The sequence below is a fragment of the Leuresthes tenuis genome, unplaced genomic scaffold (assembly GCF_036924035.1).
Source record: "Leuresthes tenuis unplaced genomic scaffold, fLeuTen1.0.hap1 SCAF_11, whole genome shotgun sequence".
Lineage (NCBI taxonomy): Eukaryota > Metazoa > Chordata > Actinopteri > Atheriniformes > Atherinopsidae > Leuresthes > Leuresthes tenuis.
In genome coordinates this window covers 6,510,976-6,527,875 of record NW_027325365.1, presented here as the reverse complement: position 1 = coordinate 6,527,875, position 16,900 = coordinate 6,510,976, and the positions used below count along the sequence as shown (strand labels likewise).

General features: G+C 38.1%; 1 protein-coding gene across 1 annotated transcript in view; it reads right to left on the bottom strand.

Annotated features, from left to right (window-relative positions):
* fstl5 (follistatin-like 5) overlaps window positions 1-15,931 on the bottom strand; it is a 175,131-nt gene extending 159,200 nt beyond the window's left edge. Inside the window, exon 1 of the mRNA XM_072395234.1 lies at window positions 15,469-15,931. Coding sequence (XP_072251335.1) covers window positions 15,469-15,491 — 23 coding nt within the window. The 5' untranslated portion in view covers window positions 15,492-15,931. The remainder of the gene's footprint in view (window positions 1-15,468) is intronic.
* Between the last annotated feature and the right edge of the window lie 969 nt (window positions 15,932-16,900).

The following is a 16,900-nucleotide window of genomic DNA, read 5'->3' as shown; positions in this document are numbered from 1 at the left end:
TTAATCGCATTGTCACTCCAGAATATGCAACAGCTATGTATTTCCAAAGCGCAAAACATAACATTTTCACTGTAAAAACACAAAAATGGAAATATAGTTACAGTTTTAGATTATATCGTCTGAACACTGCCCTGTACAAAGTAAAACATTATCATCGCATAAAGTTTGCACCTTCATTGTGGCATGTGGACAAACATAACTATCACAATTTTTCTAGTGAGATCATGATGACTATTTTAACTTTAGATACAGAAAAATGGTTGTCCTATAATTAATTAATTTAGTTTTTGATTGATTTCGCTTTGTGTCACCTGACTTTTTTGGTGGAGAAATGATAAGCTCAAAAGCATCAGTGATTCCTAGATAGCAGCATTCAATTTGGCGACTGGGTTTGGTTTGGCTTCTTTTCAGTTTTAGCCCTTGTAGACTGCAGTAAAACACAAGCACTGTGCTGATCTGCCCGCTCTATTCTGGCAACAACTTTGGAGCAACATAATCATTGTTGTAGAAATTTAGCACTGTGCTGTCAGAGATTACTTGTCTATTAAATTTTCTGGCTCACGCCGTTACATTTTTCTTCTTTGACGTTGTGTTGATGAAGATTCTGTGCTTATGTGCTGTTTCATCTACTCAGACATAGAGACTGCCGCCACTCATGATAACTGCCCAGTTTCTCAGTTTATTGCAAGCTGTTGCAGCAGCTGGAAACATAAAATGCCCTACATCCTGTACAGCAGAGAAATTTCCCTTGAAGAAAAGTATTATAAACCTGGTGCTTAGAGTTGCAAATGTTAGATCTGTCTTGAATTGGATATTATGAATCACATTTTTGTGATATCAATAGACAGCACAGAGTAAAGTGATTCCCCCTTTCAGCAGTAGCACATTAATCTAGAGAAACTGTTAGAAAGTGAGTAATTCTTTCTCTCTCTTTTCTGAACAAGTGTCGTTTAGTTGCTTGCAGTTGGATGTTAACTACAGAAAATGGTCATTCTCCCAAAACTGAACTTTCAGAAGTTTCAAATAAACATTTGGAGTGTATCGTGCTAAAGGTCATGACTGGCAAAAACGTAATATAAAGGGCGCTGCATGATGTAAACAGCATTCATTCAGATGTAAAAAAAAAAACTTTTTTTTTTTTTTGCAGGGAGTTACCAATGTTTTCATGTCGAAATGACAGCTGGGAAACTTTGATTAATAAATTCACAGAAAAAATTATGAAGCAAAACATTGTCCCTCTGCACACATAATTTGCACTTTCTAATTGTTTCTACAGAAGCTCAGGAAACAGATACACAGCTGTGCTGCTCAAACCTTCAGTCCCCTTAATCCTTATTCTCTTGTGCTGCTAAGGCCCTATAACGGTTTGATCAAACAGTCTTAGTGAGCACATCTTTATTTCTAAAAGTCAGAGCATAACTTCAATATTGGATTGAAACAGAAGACAATTTTTTATTGATTTCCAATACTGACATGACACCTCATCTGTGCTGCCTCTTCTCAGAAGAATGTGGCACCATGAGTCTTGTCATGTATCCAGAATTAGGTGGTTAGATTCCACCCCTTACAAAACCATCATTGTGTAATCACCAGCCATTCATCTAAAATGACATGGTGACAGATGTTTTGGTGAGAGGATGTACGGCATCTTTTTGCAATGTGAGCACTTCCTTTGCAGCTTCCCAGCTGTGCTGGCAGCTGTATCAGGCTAACATGGCTTCTGCTTTGTGTGCAGCCTCTAATTTTCCGTATTGAGAGGACACATTTGCATTCAGTATATTAAGCTCATATCTCACAGACAAGCTTATATGTGACATTTAGTTACGCTGTGGTCTCAAACTACTTTTGTCTAAAGAGAAAAAAATGTGGGTCAGAGACACCTGAGGAGTAATAATCTTTTTGAGCTTCTTGGCTTTGCGGGAAAAATGTTTTTATGACAGATTAACTGACCCAACCTCACCTTTAGGACACATTTTTCAAAGCAGCATGCTGTTCACATGGGTAAAATGCTAACAAATCTCATTAACTGTACCCTGGTTTATACTATTCACAGCACAATAATAAGCAGAAACGGCCATAATATGAAAAGAGGGTTGAAAAGGATTCCTACAAAAAAAGTATGGCCCTATTTCTGTTCAGTCTCTCAGGGGAATTGTCTTTGCTTAAATTGAATCCAAATACTTGAGCTGATTCTAGATAAAGACGAGGCTCAAACCAAGCATTGCTTTAATCGTCATTCAGAATCAGGTCCAAATATAAGGCAGTTGAGCCCCCATAATCACCATGATATATCAAATATAACCAGATATGCTCATAGACAAATTCATTAAGCTAACTAATGCACCAATTTGCGTAGATTTAACATAGGTTTTATAGTCTTTTAGCAATTTGTAGGCATTAATATCATCATGTAAGTATTGTTATGAGGAAGAGAATTTCTTTGCTTTGAAGTATATTTGTTTACATTGATTGACAAATGAAGGCTTTTGTGTGAGCAGAAATCTTGTCACATCATACAGTGTTCTACAATATGTATGATAGTGACACCCATCTTTTATTATTATGCTTAATTTTAACAGAATATCCACATTTTGATATTTAAAGAAAATTCAAATCTGAAACAGAAAATTGATATGTTTCCAACTGAACACTTGTACATACCTTACATTTTTCTCTGGCTTATGCAGCCAACAGAAAATGACTTCACCTTTTAAGGTACTGTTCTGTGTTAAGAACGCACACCTTGAGTTCCACTTCATTATCATATTTATAGTATCTTTTTATGACAATCACAGCCTTCTGTGGGCCCTCAAGTGGTGCCAAATAAATGACCGGGATTTAAAGTTTCCATTCAAGAACATCCCAGAATTTGTTGGCGAACCGAGGAAACACCATCACTGAAAATGTATAGATATTCACAGGCTGGTGCTATTTGTCAGCATGGTTCAACCCATTGTTTACTGATCTGCAAATTTCACATACAACATACAAATATCTTACTTTTATCTATTATGGACATGAAACTCATTTAAATTTCTGAGCACATTCTTAACTTCTTTTGTTCCGTGAAAGTGATTATTTTAGTAAATTAAGTTCAAGAAGGTGGGTCACTTGAAAAATTGACAGTTGTACAGTAATAAAACATCACACTTCAGGTATATTTCATGTGTTGTTGGTGTCATTGAAAGCACAGATAATTAAATCACTTCCACCAGTTTACTATGCTCTAGTGTTAAACTGGATATATATATATGTATATATATGCGTGTCAGCAGTGGTATAGTTCAAGAAACTATAAAACTGAAAAACTCTAAAAAATAACAAAAGATAAATATAAGTGTGACACATTGAGTGTTTTTGCTGTTGCCTCATTACCCACCAAGGTACGCTTAACTCCAATTTGCTCGGACTGGGCTGCTCAGTGAGTAGAAGATAAAAACTGTGCTTGTTCAGGGCAGCTCTCAGGTGTGACTGTGTGTTATGAAGCATGCTGCTGATTTCATGCTCGCTGAGCCTCACCTAAAAAAGTTTACTTCTAGGCTCTGACATTATTTACCTGATAAGACAAATGATCAAACAAAATAAATTAGCAAACTATGTTCACCTGTTGCGTGCTTTGCTGCTGGAAATTTCAGATAGTTTGACTTGTGAATACAACGAGGCTAAATGTGAAAGCATCTGTCACTTCTGCAGCAGTTATGGTGCCAAAAACAGCTGGAAGTTACAACTGGCAATTAAAACTGACAAATGTGATCTTCCCAGCAGCCTTAGTGCAACTTTACTTTAGAGTGTTGCAAAAGTTCAAAAGGCAACATTAGCAAAACTAAATTTATTTTCCTCAACAAAAATTGCATTCACTGATGAAGCTCAGGTCATGTAAATAAAAGTTATATGCTCTGTTGTATTGCAGCTTTCTATAAAGTTAATCGGTTGATAATTATTTACTTAATCATTCCCAATCATCTTTGCATCTTTTTAGCTCATATGTTTTAAACAGCAGACAATGTACCAGGATGTATTCACCAGACACCTCACATCAGTTTGTGAATTCAAGTTTTGAAGCCTCAAAGCTATCTTGGCTCTTTAAAGTTATCTGTGAACAAGAGATCAGATTGAGAACAGCAGAAACTAGGAACTGCCCATAAGGCAGTGTCTGAGTCAAAACTTAGCCATGGACTGATGTATGCCCATCTTTATTGTCAGTTTAATTCTAAAGGGGACAGTAATTCACTTAATGGCTGCCATTCTCTATTAAACAAAATGAACAATTTGTAAACAAGACCATAAGCTTATTAGGAAATTGCTTACTAAGATAAAAGTAAAGAGATCTTCCAATAGACCTCTATAGAAACTGATATTTGCAGCCACAATAATCACTCTCTGTTGGCCATTTAAGACTGCAGGTTTATGGAAAGTCTACATCTACAACATTTTGTAAACAGGGGGCTACCTTTATCCTTTGCAGACTGACTGATGAACATTGTGAAACTTTAATCTGTCCAGATGTCGGTATTGATGAGTGAAACATCTAACAGGTAAGTGAACAATGGATGTTGACCAGAAATCAAATTTAAACAAAAGGGGATGCTGCTGTACAGTTTAAAAGCCAGCTGCTGCTAACATAGTCATAACAGCAGCTACAGTAGAAGGTGTTACCTTGAGTCTGTTTTATGTCCAAACTGTTATGATGCCTCAAGTGACCATCAAGGAATTGATGATGATTTAATCAATTGCACCACAGAAGGAACATCATTCAAAATCAATTAACTCTCAGTCCCCAAAATTTACAAGCTTCTGAGTTCACCACCATTCTTAGTTCAAAGATGCTTCAAAGCAGCAACCTGCTGTCTGAAGCCCTCCTTCTGAACCCTGGAGGATAGCAATGCTCTGATATCCCTGACTCATTAGACAGGATCACCGTTCCAAACGCCAAGCGGATTGCAGCAGTGCACCCCACCAGATGACAGATAAAGCAGGAGATAGACCCTTGTGTAAATTTGCTGGCTGCATGTTGTGATGACATAATTCATTATTCCCCATCCAGTTTGTGAGGCTGTTATGTATTTCATTCAGATATAATCCAAACACATAAAATGTGATAACACAGAGCTTTGAACTCAGACTGGTGTATTGTGTGTCTCCACTAAATCCTCCGAGCACAACAGTTACACTTTGAAGGAAGATCACAAATCCTTCCAGGGACTGTGTTTTCTGTGTTGTCTTGTGTGTGTGGATGTGATTACATAATTCCTATATAGCGTTGTGTCTGTTCTATATTTGTGCCTGCTTAGCTGCCAATCATCCATTTTCATATCCAAACCTCTAATTAGCTTTTGATATATTCAGCCTGTCACAATTAGGGTCACACACGCAGATCGTATTTTGCATGTTCTGAATATTTAGCAAACGTGGGAATTTGTGAGCCAGTAGGCACGGGAATGGAGGATGAGAAAAAGTTATATTTTTCTGCCCTGATAGCGGCTGCAGAGCCTCAAAGCTAAATCACTTTCAAAAGTTAATCTTCTATAAATCCTGGCAGGCTGTCCAAATCTAGGCAGAGAAACTCCTGAAATCAGATGTGGAATTTCAATGATCCTCACACACAGACAGCAGGTGCTTCACTGGGATTCAAACAAGCCAGGGACTTCCCTTTTAAAAAAAAAACAGTATTTCATCTTCATCTATAATACACTGAATATAAGGTTTTCAACAGGACCTATTGGAGTCACAATAATGTAAACTCTGACACAGCTGCATTATAAAAGGTAGACAGACATAATAAAGTAATGAGGGTAACCAGAGTTCAGTTCTGGTCAATCACTGGAGCGGTTATGAGCTTCTGATGTGTTTCTTACTTAGCAGCCTGCTTTGTTCTCAGCAGGACAGCAGACGCTTTGTGTTGTGGACTGAGAGCTTTCAGTGATCACTGAGACTGATTCAGGGATCCTGCACGCATCCAAACATTACTTTGAAAGCAGGAAACAGGATGTGTCACTTTGTTGTCCAGACAAAGATAGAAAAACAAAACATAGAGAAAATACATTTAACTAAATACACCAATGTCCCTGCCACACATTATCTTCCAAAAATCATTGGATGTGAATGATCAAAGGATTTTAACCAAATTAGTGGATTACTTTTGACGTGGTTACTTGCATCAAAATTCTGGCTGCCTGGCAATATCGAAAAGCAGGTTATCTTTCTCAACTTCTGGATTTGGTTGCAAATTTATCACACAGACATGAGAGATGTACTAATCTTCTCGGCTTGAAGTGAAAAGCACAGAGGAGTATCTTTTTTAAAAAAGGAGATGATTCTGTCCCACAATTCCCTGCATCCACACTTGATTATATTCATACAGTCATACTAACTGCAATTTGTGTGGATAAATATGAGGAGGGTGAGTGTGAGCAGCAAATGGCCATTTATGCCTTTTTCTTTCTTCTCTTAATTATGTACCTTGATAATAAAGTATTATCTTAAATCATATCTTATCCTAATGTGATCTATCTGCGTAACAATGTGATATTATAACATTGGATGAAGCATCTAAAACACATCACAGCTAAATGTGGCCAGTGTTGTTTTTTCTTAAGTCCTTCTGAATTTCCCCTACCATTTCTCTGTATAACCTTGGACATTTTCTAACAAGGTCAAGGAGAACAGCTTAAGAACTTATCTGGACAACTGGACTTTACCCTTTGTTTGACCGTTCGTACACATTGTTAGGCTATACTATTCGACTGTACTCTTTGTTTGAGATGTTCCACATTAACCACTAGTGTGGAAATCATGCAAATGTGCTGCATGATTATGTCATTACAGAAAGAGAAAAGTCTGGACTACAAATGAGGCATTTCATGCTATTTCGGAGCAGTTTTTGTCCGTGGGGGACAATTTCCCTTTGATGTTGACTGTGGGCTTTGTAACTTTGTATACCTTTCACAAGCCAAAAAAGCTCTACAAACACATTTAAAAACTCCTCAAAAGAACAAAAAGAAATCTTAAAAAGCAACAGTTTTATTGATTTTAATTTTTGATTTCAAATCCCTACGGAAATTACTGTTGAAGCTGATTTACACTAGCAGGAAAACTGTTTCTTCCAGGCTTTGTTTGCATTTGTAAAGAGGTTCATGATCTTTTCTGAGTATACTGTGCATATTTGATTCACCCAGACAGTTCTCTAAGAAATACCAGATAGCACACTGCATGTGACCAGTTCCAAGCTGCTGGTTGTACTGCATACATTTTTCTTAACTAATTCATCCTCAGAGCATTGCACACTATTTATCACAGAGCAGAAAAAAAACACCCAGTGAGAAAATTAAGTGATATATCTTTTGTCATGGAGGGGAATTTTGTCTAGTTTGGCATGACATCTGGGAGTTATAAACAGCCCCATGAGCACTATGAGCCCCTGCTGTACCTTCAAAATTCATCCAACTATTACATTATTAACAATTAACAGCAGTACAGAGATGCACAACAAAATATAACCAGCAATAGTTTTATGCAGCACCTCTTCATCCGGAGATCCAATAACTTCTATGTGACAATGGTTTGACAGGGACTTGGACATTATATGGTCCACATTACAATCATTTACGATCGCAGGAGTCTCTCGCTCTTGAGGCAGAGGCAAGAAAGACCTTGACTTTTCTTTCATGGCCATTTAATTTATTGAGCACTTCCTGACATGATAGTACTTCCTGACATTTGGAATGTCAGGAAGTACAGGCTGTCGCTACAAAGCTGCGGACAGAATCCTGGCAGAGGCGTGCGGCTCTCACATTGTTAACAATCATTACATAATCAGACTGATGTGATCGACTGTGCTCAAAACAATGCCGTCATACTTGGCCACAGCGGCGCTGAGCAATGATCTGTGGCCGATGATGCCATTAAAATGCAATGCTTGGCCAGACCACCCTGACACAAAACTTTACATGTGCTCAAAACAAACTGCAGCATTATTATATCATAAAAGGACTCGTTTTTATTGGACAAGTGACAACCAGCTCAAAATGGAGAAGCAAGGCATACTTTATTGGTTTTATTGGTTTTATTTTATTGCTTCATTTATTTTAGTGAGAAGAAAATATAACTTGAACTGATAATTATGAGCAATTTTAGGTCATTTACTGTCACCTGAAGTCATCCCCCAGCAGTGCTGCTGGTGCTCTGCAGGAGAAGTAACATAAAGATTGAGATTTAATTTCTCCCAGGGGGACCTTTAACTGCTGCGAAGTAAGATATACAGGAATATTGTCTGTAAACTATCCGTCAAATTTTACAAAACAAAGAGAATATGCACATTTTTGACTATTTGTACCTCTAACAGTGGATGCAGCTGTTTGCAGCTGCCTTGGGTTTTTGAGGGATGACGGTTTTTTGATCCTTGGCCAGTTTAGTTTCTGTCTTAAAATGAAGCAGTGGTGTTGCAGCACAAAATTTCGCTAATATCACTCTATGGCACAATCTTTTATAGAAGAACTTATAGATAGGGATGTTTGTTTGAAATTACTTCACTCATTTGACAGCTTATTGAAGCGCAGTTGGAAATAACAAGTCAGTTGATGGAAAATTGGAAACTAATCTTGAATTTTCACCAATAAAAATCTGACAAACAGTAACATTCTGCTTTGGATGCTGTCATTGGGGTACTTTGTTGCTCGGATTTCTGTGTTACTTGTTTTCAAGCTCAGTTTTGGTTTCCAGTTTTGTTTCATGATTTGTATTTTGTTCTGCTCCTGTTGGCTTGGTCTTGATGCCTTCTTTTTGTGGTTCCCATATTCTGGTTTAATTATTTTTCAACGCTTCCTCATTTATCTTTAAGAAATTTACCCTCGTGTTTTCTGTTAAGCTTACTTCATTTCATACAAGGGCTACAGTTGCTGATTCCAGCACCTGCATCTTGTTTGTTATGCTCTCCCTTAGTGAGTCTTGTCTTGTGTTCAACCTGTTTTGTTTCTGTCTACTTTATTTTGCGTTTTTGGAAATCATTTTGAAATAAACTCTTTGTTTGCCTCATCTGCCTGTCTACTGCGCTTCACCTGTCAGATACTTTTATTCTAAATCAAATAAATTTCATGGTTACACATAACTGCCTTGATTAATTTGTACTTAGGGAAAAATAACTGGTGTGAACACTTACTCCACAACCTCTTTAGTTGCAAGTAAAGTAAGTTATCTGCCTTGCACAAAGTGGTTGGCTACCAGACTGTCATACAAATGTCATCTAAACTTCAATTTGTCTCAGACAGAACTGCTTTGACAAAGAAAAAAGCTTTTTTTCTTTCTATTAGCATAAGTTACACATGGTGTATGGTTCTGTTCAGGGACCTCCCTGCCCTACCATGTGCATACATGGAAAGCACAAGACAGAAAAAGCAGTAGCAAAACCCCGAGGAACAGAATGGAGCAGGCATCAGTGACAGGCATGACCCTGATTAAGTCAGATACATTATGAAAAGAAAGAGCAGAGTTAAAAAGAAGCTAGAGGAGGAAGCAGCAGAGGTAGGCAGCTTAGGGCAGCTGAAAAAGCCCACCTTGGCTCTAATATGCCAGTCGAATGCATAAAATAAAATCAGCTGAGCCATCAGGCGATCCTCTGACAGAGTATGGGACCATCACTATGCTTAATCACAGTCAGTTAGTGAGAGCCAAATGATAAATAGGAGTCATGCTGATGTTGATTATTCAACTAATTACATACTAGGATTGTAACATTAGAATTACTTTAAACAACTAAGTCAAATTCTGGATCAAAACTATATGACCTCTTATGTTGATTTTTGTAAAAGGTATGAAATGTTTATGTGAGAAAAATGTACTCTGCACTGAGCCCAGTGTATTTTTCACCTTATTTGTTCTTCAATAGTGTTTCCTACACACAGTGTCACCATCAGATTGTGGTCCTGACTGCAGTGGTTCTGTTAGGCAGGTTAAACTGCAGGCAGTAGTTGTTTCATATGATATGAATGATACGATTTGCTTTCTTGTTAGCTAAGACTCAATGTTATGCTCTGTTTTAATATTGGTTGGTATAATTCAGCAGTCTGTGCTGTAAATCATGTCAGTATGTAGTTTTAAAAAATCTGTTCCATGTGGCCCTTGCTGACTTAAATTACCTACCCCTTTCAGGGTCCCTGCATGACCTGGAGCCCAAACATATTTTACAATGCCCCAGATCACATCTTCCATCAGTGTACTCCACATGATTAGAGACTTTGAGTCTTTTGGCCCTCACCCTTAAGGTGTGCTCTACTTCCATTATGTTCAGAGCATCTGCCAAAGAGCCGCCTCAGTATTTCACACAGTCACAAATTCAACAGTAGCCACGAAGGTCTTGTCGGCAGCAATGTATGAAATGGGTTGTGACAGTAAAAATTTAACAATCCACTTGGAGTTCAATCAAGACATGGAGTGGAGGAGGTCATGCTTCAGAAATCCAGTGCTGTTTGAAACATCAGGAGACAGTGCCTTGTACTGTTAGCTTCATATTGATCCTTGTAGCAAAGAAAAAGAAATATGATCCAGTGGAATATTCCCAGTTTCATTTTGTATGAATGACCGCAGACATTCATACAGCAAGTTGCTGGAAAAAAGCATTTTTTCTGGTTCTATTTGCATCTTTTTAAGCTACATTGAAGTCTTATGAAAAAGAATTGCTTTGTGCAGAACAGAGGGGAAAAAAAATGTTTTTCACATCATCAGACAAACCGCTGCGTGCCAAGAGAAAAGAATGTTAGTCTCCTAAACATGGCAGCAGAATAACAGAATAACCTCAAAGTGTGTGGGTCTACTGCACAATAAAGAGTCTTCATATTGAAGAGAGGAACAACAAAGACAGACAAAGAGATACAGATGGGAGATGGCAGCAAAGCTTAGCTAAGAGTGGAAAAATGGAGATAGAAAAAGGGGAAAGTGATGTTACAAGTGTCAGTGTCGAGGTGGCTTGAAGTATTAAGTGATTAAACAAAAAAACAAACAACAGGAGAATGCTTGGAATATATGCTTGGAATATTTTGAATTCAGATTGTGAAGAGAATAATTGGTATTATTTTACCAGTGCTTTGCAAACAACAGATTCTTTTTTATGCATAAATGTGATATACTATGCAAACATAGTGTTGCTTGTCTCAGCTAGTCTTTTATCTGTAGGGGTTTATGAAAACCCCTACAGGTGAGTTTAAGAGGTAAATAACCAACAATTGCTACTGTGACCATTATATATGCGTTTTTATCATAACAAAATTGCTCCAGTGGAATCACTTTGGCTGTAATGGACAACAGTCGTGAGTTAATATTCACTCATCAGCCATAACACTAAAACCTCCTTGAGAGAGTTTGAAGTCCTGGTCAACACTTTGTGCTCTGTTGTGTTCCTTGGGCTGTTGAGAGCTGAACAGTTTTTAGAATGTGGCAAGGAAAGTGCAGCAGGGGGTAGCCACTGATATCTACTGAATTAAAAGGGTGTGCTTACTGGCATGTTTCTAAGTAGACAGTAGAACATTGCCCTGTATGATGTTGATCAAAGATACTCAGCTCACCCGTCAGTGGTTTTAATGTTATGGCTGACCAGTTTAACTTGCTGCCGCAGTTAAATAAGGGAGCTTTTCTAAACAAGCACAGAAAGTTGACTCTAAATGAATAATAAGTTGATACAGCTAAAGGGGTAGTTAGATGCCTAAGGGTTGGTGCTTTTTATTCTTGCCTCAAGTGTAATGTGAAGACTGAAATTTCTGTATAAAAGATACTGAGCTGGTAATGACGGAGGAAACACCTGGCTGTTTTCAAAGTTCAACAATACATCTGCAAACACTTTAAATCTCAGTAACCAGTACTGGAACTGCACAGTGTGTGCTGGAGCTATTTTTTAACCAACTACACCTTGGTCCGCAGTGTCTTGTTGTCATCATTTGGTTGCCAGGCCAACAGTATAGATGTTGTTCTGAGTGAACAAACAAATTGATTTGTCGCCTAAAGTTGCAAATAACATTATCAGATAAGATGAAATGTGTATACATAGATGAGCTTTATAGATGTTGGTTTCCTCTGGCCTCATTTAAAAAAAAACACAGAACTCTTTCACATATTTCTGAAAAAAAATCTCCAGTGTTTTAGCTTTGTTTTAACAACGTTTGGAAGTAAAATAAAAGTGATTTGAATTGAATTAGTAAAACTTCTGGAAAATAAATTAACAGAAAAGTTTTCAACTGAACTACTTCCTACAGGTGTCTTGGTCTGTGGGTTTTTGGTGTGTGTGGGTTTGTTATTTGTTCTTTGGATTATTGATTATGCTCTGTTATTATCTCCTTGCGAGGTTAGTCTTGGTTTTATTGTGAAGACTGCTTTTGTTTTACTCCTCTTCTGTGCCTTATCTCCATGTTCTTTACTCTGGTTAACTTTACTGCCTGTAATATTTTGTGTAGCTTGTCTTTCTCGATTATACCTGTTAGTTTTACTCTTGAACTGTCACACCTGCTCTTAATGTGCAAATCAGTATATGTTCTCTCTGGATTGCTTCATTTATTGCCAGACCATCCAGTGTGTTTTTTCCTTCGGTTGTGCCAGTCATGTCTGGTTTCTTCTTCATTGTGTTTAGATTTTGCTTTGTCATTCATTACCTTGGTGTTCCTGCCTTGCAGCAGTTTGTGTTTAGCTCAGTCTATTAGCTCATAAATGTTGACTGCCTCTGAGAGTCATCTGCATTTGGGTCCCCACCTCATGACAACAAAAGAATTAAATGTAATTTATGCTCATATTTATGTGGAGGCGCACATTTCCGAGACATATATCACAGCCTGAGCTAAAGGAAAGAAAGAAAACATGACACTAGCTGTGTCAGTGTCCCCTTTAGATATCAAAATTAGCTTTAAAAAAGTTTATGATGGTAAATTCAGAAGATTTAACAACGCTGCAGTCTTTTCCAGCTAAGGAGAACTTTTAAGTGTATAAACCAAACATTAACAACAACTATACGGCTACAATAGGCATGTCATCATGTTCATATTTAGTTCAATATAAATATATGACAGATATGCTGGGCTTTTGGTGAGTTGAAAGGGAGCAGCTGAGTTAAGAAATTCCATCCCCATGTCTTTGCATTTTTCACATGTGCTATAGATAGTACAGTAGCCATCGGAGGGCAGTGCAGAATTTGAGAGAATGGAAAAACCTCTTGGACCTGATTTGGTATTGAGCAATAAGATACACCGTTTAGAGTTGCATCTGATAAATATACAGAAAAAACTATGATGTCAGGACACCTGAGACCGCTGCTAAGGCTCTAAACAAGCCATTTTCACTGGTAGAATAATTTACCACCCCAACATACTTTATATAGCTTTACTGCCATACTGTATCATCCATAACTGCCGCACCTCTCCCATTAGCAGCTGCCATTATAGGGTGCTCTCACCCTCACAAAAGTGCTTTTCCACTCAAATATTTGAAAATATTTCATCAGTTTCCCAGTTTTTCTTTCTTCCTCCTGGTGAAAAATATTATAGACTCAGAATTCTTTGCTTCCCCCATGGTGTTCAAACAGAAGTCATTGTACTAAACAGCAGAGCAGCTCCATTAACTCTATATCTGCTCAGCTGCCAGCACCTATCCCTACCTGTTTTTAAATGGCTTTATTGGGTAAAAAAGACATAGTGGAATGATCTTTTTTTTCAAATCTTGATGTATTTGATAGAAGTGTGTTCCCACTGATATTACTCTGAACACAGCCTTGTTGTTATCCTTGTACGTTTGAACTTAACAAGTATCAAGAAAAATGCCTGCACAGAGTCATTATGAAACTGAGCATTGTCTTCTCTCACTCTCCACATCCCTCTTCAAGTGGATATTTATTGAGATGTGCATGTTTAATGAATATCTATACCAAACTTTGTGTAATATTTATGATATATAACTTATAAAAATGATGCATTATTTCCTCTTTTCAAGTTGAGAATCAATTAGTGAGCGCAGCCGTGAAAACTAGATCCATATATCCATCTAAGGCACCAGAGGAAACAGATTCTATCTGGTGGTTTCAAAGAGCTTTAACAGATAAAGTGAATGCGTTGCTGGAATAAGGGGATTGAAGCTGGATTGTAGAGGCCTAAAGATGGCTGAACATTCAAACTGCATGGTTTCTGTAGCCTTCACATATTCTCTACAAGGATTTTAATTATTGTTGCATCTACTCAAGGAATGTGTTGAGATTTTTGTTGTGTTGAGGCTACTGTATGAATTACTGGTATCTGTAATGGTATATGTGGATGAATAGAGTTGTCACCAAGAAAATCAGGGCTCAGCCTTTCTGACAAATAACTCAACATAACAAAAGTAATGACTTCGAATAAAGATTAAAATTGAATCATTGCATTCTTGTGATAATTAGTGGAGGTGAAAAAGGCAGATTATCCTGCCAGAAGTAAATCTTATTCCATTTTGTTGCATAAATTTGTAATTTAGAAAAAATAAATCTGTCAAGACAGAAACAACAATAGCATTTTACTCTTAATACCTACCGTTTTAGTGAGATGAAGAGTAAACTGACTTGAACATAATGTAAAACCTCCCGACTATAATAGAAATGCGTGTTCACTGTTTTCTAATTAAACAATAATTGTTAGAATTTGCTATTCAGTTGTATTTATCGTCTCTATTGGGTCCTATTTCTCTTGAAATAACAAGAAGGATACAACAAGAACCTCATGTAAGAGGTCTAAGCTGTGAATCTAAATCGTATCGATAGCAGAACTTAATCTGGTTTATGGTGGCTTTAACTCCATCTGCTGCACCATTGCGCTTATAAAAGAAAATATAAAGGAAACATGACCCCGAATTTATTTCGCAAACCACCAGACAACACACTAATTGTCCATTCTCGGCGCAAGAGCCCGTTATATGTCGCTAAATGAGTCAGGCACAAAGCTGAGGATGAAAAACAAAAGTATAATCCCCTGCTGCTAACGGTGTCACTCAAGGATTAGCGTGCCAAGGAAAAAAAGAAAAATAATAACATACTGAGTACCTCGTGGATAAATTGAAAGCTCTGGGCAGCGTGGTGTGCCTCCCAACATTTCATAAACATAGTAATAATTACTGGGTGTTTGCGATTCAGTGGGAGCGCCCTGACAGAAAAACAGCAACTCAAATATCAACTTCAGATACCCTGATATCAGCTGATTCGAGCCTCTCGGACTTGGCCCCGGGTAATATGAAATGGTAAAAGCCCGAGGCGACCGATCGGGAGATACAGCTTTGTCTGAGTCGAGGAGAGTGACCCGTTAAATTATTGGAAAAGACTCAGCGCCTAACCGATGATGAGGGTTAAACCGGGTGTTTGATAGCGAGTCAGATAGAGATGGGGACTTTTAATGGAGGGCGCTCTGGTCGGATGGGGGGTTTAGCAATTAGTCCACATCAAAGAAAACACACAAACACACGCCTGGACGATTTCTTTCTTACCTGTGTGTCCAGACGTAAATCATCCAAGGGGATAATCCAAACAGGGGCAGATCTGAGCGGATTGAAGAAACACTTCTAAACAAAGTATAATTAATGAAAATCTCGAGCTCCGCTCCGGCCAATTCCACCGCTGGTGTGGTGTAATTTCCGATGTGGACAGAGAGGGACGTCCAAGGGAGAAGTTTGAGCCTAAACGAAGCCAAATATGAGGTTTTTAATCCTTTCCAAAAATAACGTGAATGTACAGCAGAACCGATATAAAGGGAAGAGAAGACAAGAAGAGGTTGTAGAGTTCAGCACCACGGCAGAGTGGACAGCTCCGACGGCGCAACGATCTCACCTCGGCTGCACTCGGGTCTCGTGTGCGCTACTGAGGTAGCAGCCACCAGCCCCAACCTCACCCACCGGCTCAGTCCCGTCCAGATTTGCATACAATCACAAAAGGGGGAGGGAGCGTAGCAATGCGTGAGCCAATCACAAATACCCCGTAGTAGCCAGTGTACGTAACAAAGCGAGGACGGGCTGGCAGACGGAATATGTAGCGACTCAGTCTATCCGTTCCAAGAAAAACTGTCCTTGACTGAGACGGGAGGAAAAGGGAAGCGGCAGAGTGAGATAGGTTTTCATATGGCTGCCCTGCTCACTCATACACACATACATATTGTAAAAACACACGAACACGTACTCGCGTGTACTCCAGAGAATAAAACGATGCTGTTTCCTTAATTTATTACGCTCTACATCAGGACTCACGTGAACTTTGCAACCTCCTCGGGAACTACTGCAACGATTTTACTGGCAACATGCATATGATTGGTCATTTATAGCTTTTAAAAGGAGTTGTGAATTATGAAAGGAAAGGAAAGTCAGTCTCAAATTCAATTAAAAACTTCAGTACCTTCTTCAATCCAATCTTGTATGATATATTATATCTAATCAAGCCTTTTCTATCACTAAATTCCCCAAATCATTAATATCACAACTGTAAGTCCTGCATCATTGGCAAGACGTTTGACATACAACATGTGTACCAGTACATACTCAAAATACACTGCAAAGATGGCCGCTCAAATTCAAGTACAGATTCCAAACATAGAACCGTGCTTGTAAAGCAAGAAAACTGGACAGCAGCAAATGAGGTCTACTTGATACGATGTCTGAGAAGAGGTCATTCCTCTCCACAGTTATCACACCGTTATCACAACGTTTTGAAAAAAGAAACATTTCAAGCAGTTTTCTTTTGTTTAAACCAAAAAAAAAAACACTGTAAAAACAATTATAAGCCCTCATCGTTATTTCTTCGCAAATACTAGTTTTCTACATAAATCTGTTTAAGTCAGAGGTATTTAAAAGTCTGAGATTGTAAGCCTTCCCTTATGTAACGATTATTGCAAAAATAAGAAGCCACACATCACAACAGCTTTTTATGAAG